General features: G+C 37.4%; 2 protein-coding genes across 2 annotated transcripts; one reads left to right on the forward strand and one right to left on the reverse strand.

The window, feature by feature from the left end:
- Positions 1-591: 591 nt before the first annotated feature.
- On the forward strand, positions 592-4,495 carry LOC145054015 (triacylglycerol lipase 1-like). Its single transcript, XM_079002146.1, has 9 exons — positions 592-904; positions 1,871-1,981; positions 2,080-2,220; positions 2,314-2,424; positions 2,502-2,645; positions 2,717-2,757; positions 2,900-2,976; positions 3,849-3,944; positions 4,051-4,495. Exons 1-9 carry the CDS (start codon positions 734-736, stop codon positions 4,371-4,373), a joined length of 1,215 nt encoding a protein of 404 aa, XP_078858272.1. The 5' UTR covers positions 592-733; the 3' UTR covers positions 4,374-4,495.
- Positions 4,496-4,894: 399 nt separating this feature from the next.
- On the reverse strand, positions 4,895-6,548 carry LOC145054014 (gallate 1-beta-glucosyltransferase 84A23-like). The gene has a single exon (XM_079002145.1). It carries the CDS (start codon positions 6,444-6,446, stop codon positions 5,010-5,012), a length of 1,437 nt encoding a protein of 478 aa, XP_078858271.1. The 5' UTR covers positions 6,447-6,548; the 3' UTR covers positions 4,895-5,009.
- Positions 6,549-7,505: the final 957 nt, after the last annotated feature.

A 7,505-nucleotide genomic window follows, 5' to 3' on the forward strand; every position in this document is an offset into this window, starting at 1 on the left:
TACGTGTGTATCGCCTCGATATTGTAGCATCTCCATTCACGCAAAAGCGTCACGACCGAGTAGGAAGTTGGGAGGGTTGTCGACAGGTACGTACTCGGGGGAGGGGAAGTCTAGGCTGACAGCTCGACCTATGATAGTAATAAGCCCCCCGATGTAAATTTCTCCCGTGACCCGTTGTCGTACGAAATCACATTCGTCGAGGAAGAACGTGGAGAAACTTGGACTCTTATTCACCCTTATGCAATGTAGGAAGAACTCACATCTGTTTATTTGGTCGGGCTCCAGACGACCGAAGATGCTTGTTGAGAGAATCCGTTGTGTTATCCGCCAACAAGAATGAACAATATGCTTAGCCCTTTGTCGGCTCAAATTAAAGATATTTAAATAATATTATTCTTGTGTAACATACAATTTTTCCGTTACTACTTTGCTATCAATTTGCTTAAATTTAATCATTTTAATTCAAAAATCGAATAAAATAACCAAAATCGTAAAATTGATTATCCATGAAATAAGTCAAATGTTTATCCGAGATCGAGCGCACTTGGTGGTTATCGAAAGATAATTACCGGTATTCGAGGTCAAAACTATCTATTCAAATTTTAATGCGAAAAATAAAATATCCCTTGAAGAAGAAGAGTTCATAATGCTTCACAAGAAGTAGTTGTTGGTAAATCCAACAACCATATAATCTGCTGCGACTTGTCCACCTCCGATTCATTCATCGATTGATATGGCATCATCCATCTTACAAGCGTTGATGTTGGTCGTCGCCTTATCGCTGTGCATCTCTTCCACTGAGTGTTTAACTGGAGACTCGATCATCGAACATAGTCAGTCTGTAGACGGTGGCTTGTGTTTTAATCTCATCGAACCTTCTGGTTATAATTGCTTAGAACACACGGTGACTTATCTCTCTCGCTCTCTCACCTTTTCCGTTTCTATACAACTTTATATCGATTACTGAATAGTGTATTTAATACTTCAAAATTTTGTCTGATTGAGATTTTCGGAGAACACTACAGTGACAGAACTGGAAAAACCTAAATTAGTTTGATTGTGTAATGGCAGCACCTTTTCCTGTTTGTTCATTTGTCCTATATTCCATTGCAGAATGTTGAACTCCTGACCTGTTGTCCCAAGAGTAAATGTTACTGAGAAAGGATGTTATTGTCATTTGATACTTTGTCTGTAATAGCAATTCCTTTTCTTGATTGTTATGTATTTTGTTCATTTTCTCCATTAGAGAAGCTTGGATTGAGAATGTCCGATTTAGGGTATGCAAGTCAGGAATATAGTTCATACTGTGAGTTTCACTTCTTAATTGGCTAAAACTGAGTTGTTTTACATTAAATTAGGTATTATTTGATAGTTACTTAATGTAATTAGTCCATTATCTAGTCAAATATGACTGGCAGGGGATTCTAGCTATCTCTGTATTTGGTAAAATATGCAATATGTTTATAGTCAATGAGGCTTGATTGAATCTTAGAAACTGACTATTTTTCACATGTATCTACTTATAAGAAATTAATACTGAAACATAAACTTTTAGATTGGGTAATGACACAATAATTTGAATTGATGATTCTTGACAATATGATACATGGATACATATGTATATAGGTAAAGGGTAACTATCGTAAATAGAAACTAAGAATAAGGCTAAATGTGAGAAATCTCATATCTTATGGAATCTAATAAAGATTATGAATATACAAGAAATGAACTAGAGTTGCTTCGCAGGGGATGCATGACTACTTGTGTAGAGCATTCCAAGGATTATGCTTGTGACCTAATAATATGTTTGGATCAATTTCTGTTTTAATTAAATAACAGACTAACTTTCCTTATGTGTGAATAACTTCAGGCTCAAACAAAGGATGGTTTCTTGTTAGGGCTTCAACGTGTGTCATCAGGCATTCTTAATTTAGGATCACAAACCGCACCTCCAGTTTTACTCCTACATGGACTCTTTATGGTGACTTTACCTTAAATTCTTAATTTACAACTTTAATAATTATGGAATATGAACATTAAATCATAACTATATTACAAAATAAACTACATTTTAATCAGGGTGGTGATGCTTGGTTTATGGATTCCCCAAATGAATCATTGGGTTTTGTTCTTGCGGACCATGGTTTTGATGTTTGGGTTGGAAATGTTCGTGGAACAAAATGGAGCCATGGCCATGAATCTTTATCAGATGGAGACAAGGTAACACATAGATTATGCTACATTTGTATGCACTTTTAGTCATTAATTTCAAATGCTATATGCTAATTGCTTTTTTGTTTTGGCCTTGATTAGGAGTTTTGGGATTGGAGTTGGGAAGAGATGGCTCTTTATGATCTTGAGACAATGCTGAGTTATATAAATTCCAAAACTGGCTCCAAAGTTTTTGTTGTGGGACATTCACAGGTTTTAGTTACACTTCAACTTTATTCTGTCATATAAAACTACATTGCTAATAGTCTCTATGTATTCCATTCTCTCAGGGAACAATAATGTCATTGGCTGCTTTTACTCAACCAGATATTGTTAGCATGGTTAAGGCTGCTGCTCTTCTTTCTCCTATCTCATATTTGGATCACATCACATCTAAACTCGTTCTTAATCTTGTTCATATGTATCTTGACGAGGTCTCTTTTTTATTATTCAAATTCATTCGATTTAAAAAAAAAAAAAATCATACATAAAAGTTTTCTTACAGGCACTTGGGTTACTTGGAATGCATCAACTGAACTTGAAGAGGTTAATAATTTTTGCATTTTCCATTTTCTTTTTTCTGAATATTTGTGTGTCTAAATCAATAAAAGGATGATATATATATATATATATATATATATATATATATATATATATATATATATATATATACACTGTTTGTTTTCAGTGACATTCTCACAAACATGATAGAGTCTGCTTGTGATGGGCATTTAGATTGCAGTGATATGTTAGCATCCATTACAGGTTATTCTTTCACTAATTTGGTTTCTAATTTACTAAATTGGCCAACTAGTTTACCTATGTTGCTGATATTTTGCATAAATTACAAATTGATCCCTGGGACTCACTGATGTAGTTTTGGTCCCTGGGACTCTGATTTTGGTTCATTTTTCAAGGTTCCATGGATCAAAATCGATATGAAACCTTATATTAAGGATGAAAATTGAAAAAAGGTTTCAATTCTGGACCATTGTCAAAATGAGAAAGTAAAGGTGCCATTTTGTAAAATAAGAGAATATAAGAGTAAGTTACAAAAGTGGTCTCTTTGCTTTCATGTTTTCACCATGTATAGTCTAAACTCTAAAACTGGAACCTGTTTCAATTTTGGTCCTTATTTTATGGTTTTCTATGGATTTGGTCCTTATTTCAAGGATTCAAATGGATTTTGGTCCATGGTTCTACTTCTAGGAGCCAAAATTGTTATGAAACCTTAAAACAAGGACCAAAATTGAAAAATGTTTCAATTCTTGACGAAATACGGTAAAATTCAGAAAGCACAGAGACCATTTTTGTAAGTCAAGTATGAAGTACAAAAATGAATCCCATGCTTTGTGTTTTTTACCATGTTTAGTCCAAAATCAGTATTTTTTTTTTCAATTTTGGTCATTATTCTAAGGTTTCCTGTCAATGTTAGTCCCTGGGACTTTCTGATTTGGTCGTCATTCCAAGATTCCATGGATCAAATTTGATACGAAACCTTAAAAAATAGGACCAACATTGAAAACGCTTCAATTTTGAACTAAACATGATCAAAATCAGAAAGCTCAAGGATCATTTATCTAATTTTCTTTTTTCTCTTTTAATAAAAAAACTTTCATTTACTCTGCATGTTGCAGGTGAAAACTGCTGTTTTAACAGCAGCCGTGTGGATGTGTATCTTGAATACGAACCTCATCCTTCATCTGTAAAGAACTTGAAGCATCTTTTCCAAAGTCTGTTTCTGTTTCCTAATTCTTTATTATTTTACAATTACATCCAACATTTTACACTTTCGTGTGACATTTCATTTTTATAGTATCAAATTTCCTTGATTTCCAGTGATACGCAAAGGCACATTTTCAAGGTACGACTATGGAAGTATAAAGAATCTGCTACAATATGGAAAATTGAAACCACCAACATTTGATCTTAGCAAAATCCCAGAATCATTGCCTATTTGGATGGCTCATGGGGGAAACGATGCTTTGGGGGATGTGATTGATGTGGAACATACATTAAAAGAATTGAAATCAAAACCAAATGTTTTGTTTTTGGAGGATTATGGCCATATAGACTTCTTGTTAAGCACGAGAGGATATGAGGATCTTTATGACAATATGATCAACTTCTTTAGGTCATGTGGGAATTTGAATGTCCAGTAGCCTTTAAAATCTCTACTTTCGGAACCCAATTATTTAAGCCAATACATGTATAGATGTTCCCATGTACATTTTGTTTTAGGAGTTGTAACTTATGCAATAAACTTAATTTATATTTTGTATAATATGCTTCATGACACAGAAGCCCAAGTAGCAAGTGAAAAAAAATAAAATATAATTATAAATATACTGATAACTATTTAAAGAAAAATATGCACACGCAATACATGAGATTAAAGGAATTGGAGTACGTGTAATTTTTTTGCCGAATCAACTAAGTGCAATTTCTCCCTTTGGCCCTTTATGAGTAACCATCCCAAATATTTCTGAGTTTTGTACACAAGGGTTGTAGTTTTAAAAAGCATTAGGTGTAGTGATCTATGGTAATTTACCACTTTTTGATAAATATTTTAGAAAGTACTATACATTGATATTTTTGGTGAATACTATGTTTTGGTAAAAAAGCTTTGACAGGGACGCTACTTGTTTTGACAACATAGGAAATGTAAGGCCAGACAACGACGCAAGAGGGAATACTATTATTATTATGTCGAATAAAAACTATTATTGTCAAGGAAATAAATTTCAAAATACGTAAATACTTTTTCCAACTAATTGTGTCCACGTTCGTGGGCTGGCTTAACCTGATCTCACACTTATCTTTCTAACCTCATCCACAAACTCTTGAATATTCCGGTCGGATGTTCCACCTTCTGCCACCGCTTCCCCCGCTGCTTTCTTCCACTTCAATGCATTCTTCTTCATCTCCGTCGCCTTTACACCACTTGTAGCCTCTCTTAAGCACTCCTCCACCTCCTCCCTACCAATCACCCTATTCTCGGCCTCACCCCTACACATCCTAATCCCAACCTTCCATTCATCAACCAAATATTTTGCATCCGTCACTTGATCTCCCCAGTGTGGGAACGCCACCACAGGAACACCGCTTGACAACGCTTCCATGGTGGAGTTCCACCCACAGTGAGTTACAAAACAAGACACCGCCGAGTGACTCAACACCTGGGCTTGTGGACTCCAGTGGACCACCATTCCCCTTTCTCCGGCCTCCTCCAAGAACCCTTTGGGCAACTCTCCAGGTTCGCCGGTGGAAGTCGCACCCTTCCTCACTACCCACAAAAACGACACGCCGGAGTTCAAAACACCATAAGCCATCTCAGTCACCTGTTCTTGGCTCAAGCTCACAACGCTTCCGAAGGAGATATAAACGACTGATGAAGGTGGCTTCGAGTCGAGCCACTCCAGACAATCGTCGGCTTTTATCAGGTCACCGGAGATACTAGAGCTCGCCTCAAGTAATGGGTTATTGAACAAAGGACCCACGGATCGAATACGACATATTTGAGACATGTAATTGATTAAATCACCCTCAAGTTCTTCAAAAGTCTCCATTAAAACACAAAATGTCTTCGACAAGTTCTTGAACTGCCCTAAAATGGCTCTTCTCAAGAACGGGTAAGGCGTTGAAGGATGTAAAAAGCTTGGAATCTCATCTGACTTGAGGAGCGGCATGTTTGGCAACTGAACGTCGATGTCTGGTTGTTCATCACTTGGAAAGGGAACTAATGAATTCTCGTAATGATAATACGATGAAAAGCAAGCACAAGATTGTACCCAAAGCATAGCAGAAGGAATGTTAAGCTCTTCTGCTAAGTCAGTGACCCAAGGCACGAAAGGATTGTTGATTAGACACGATACTGGCCGGCCGTTTTCTGCATGGTGGTTGATGATGCCGGTGAGTGCAGCTTTTCCGTAAGCCTCAAGCTTAGGCAAGTAGTTGTCAAGGTCATAGCGTTCGTCATCATTGTCTTCGGAGCATCCATCATCGAAGAACTCAAACCGGATCATGCCGCCAGCGTTGCCTACCGGAGTAGGATCACCCGAAACGACAGTGCCGGCTTTTTTGAGTTTCTTTCCGATGGATTTGGTGGCGGAGAAGGTGACGAGGAGGTTGCCCTTTGAAGCTAGGAGCTTGCCGAGTCTGAGGAGTGGATTCACATGGCCTTGTGCTGGAAAAGTGACGAGAAACACATGCACAAGATCTTGTTTAGAAACCATTGATGATGATTGTGTTTTTCTGTGAGTAGGAGTGAATGTTGTTGTTTTTGGGTATGTATGAATTATATATTGAGTGATCTGTACAATATGTCTTAAAGCCAAGTATACATATATATAGATATAAACAGTGGGAGATAGATGGTGTTGCAAAATCGGAGAGGTGGATGCTTGGTAGAGGACAAAAGATGTTTGACTGAAATATCACGCATAAGTTAATTAGAGTCGTATACAACAACCAAAAAAAATGCATGTGTAATTGCTGACGTCTATTACAAATATTCATTTGAATTCTATGTGCAGGGTATTAAGCTGTTAGGATTATGTCGTTGTTAAATTAAGCCTAAAATTTGGTGGACTGACAAGAAATATGTTTAGCATGACAGTAAATAAAATATAGTATCAACAAAAAGTTTATATGTTACGTATTTGCTCGTGAACTGAAACTCTTCAACTCCCTATATACATTACAACAGGGAAAATGACATAAATGCCCTACAAACTTTATAGTGTTTATCTTTTTAGTCCCTAAACAATTTTTGTGGCCTTATAAGAGAAGGAAGTTATGTTTGTCGGGTCGATTACATCATTTTGGCCAAAATGAAGGAGTCACCCGGTTACTTCTTTGACACATTGACATTTGTTGACCAATTTTCTTATATTGCCTTTGAATTTTCCCCACTCTTGGACTCTCTCTCTCTCTCTCTCTCTCTTGGACTTTGTGAAAGTTAACTTTTCCCTCCCTCCCACTGAATTACTGCCAAGGAACGAAGGGGAACAAGAGGGGTGAAGGATTGTCACCCTCGACCACCCACTGCCACCGGGAACCACCAAGAGTCGCCGCCAGCACCCACCATTGTGTTCTCTTGGGCTACCAACACAACCCACACCCACCCAGTATCATTGTTGTTGCCTTGGATGGAGGTCGATATACTGTATGCCAAAATGACCCGCTTTCAAAGGATCAGCTCCAATCAATCTCTCGGGTCATCTAAACCAAGTCCTCCGGTAGGCCCTGGGCTTAGTCGAGATCTTTTTCAGTCGGCACAGCCCGATTTGGTA

Source organism: Lactuca serriola, chromosome 5 (genome assembly GCF_051521515.1).
Source record: "Lactuca serriola cultivar US96UC23 chromosome 5, Lser_US96UC23_V15, whole genome shotgun sequence".
In the NCBI taxonomy this organism is placed as follows: Eukaryota; Viridiplantae; Streptophyta; class Magnoliopsida; order Asterales; family Asteraceae; genus Lactuca; species Lactuca serriola.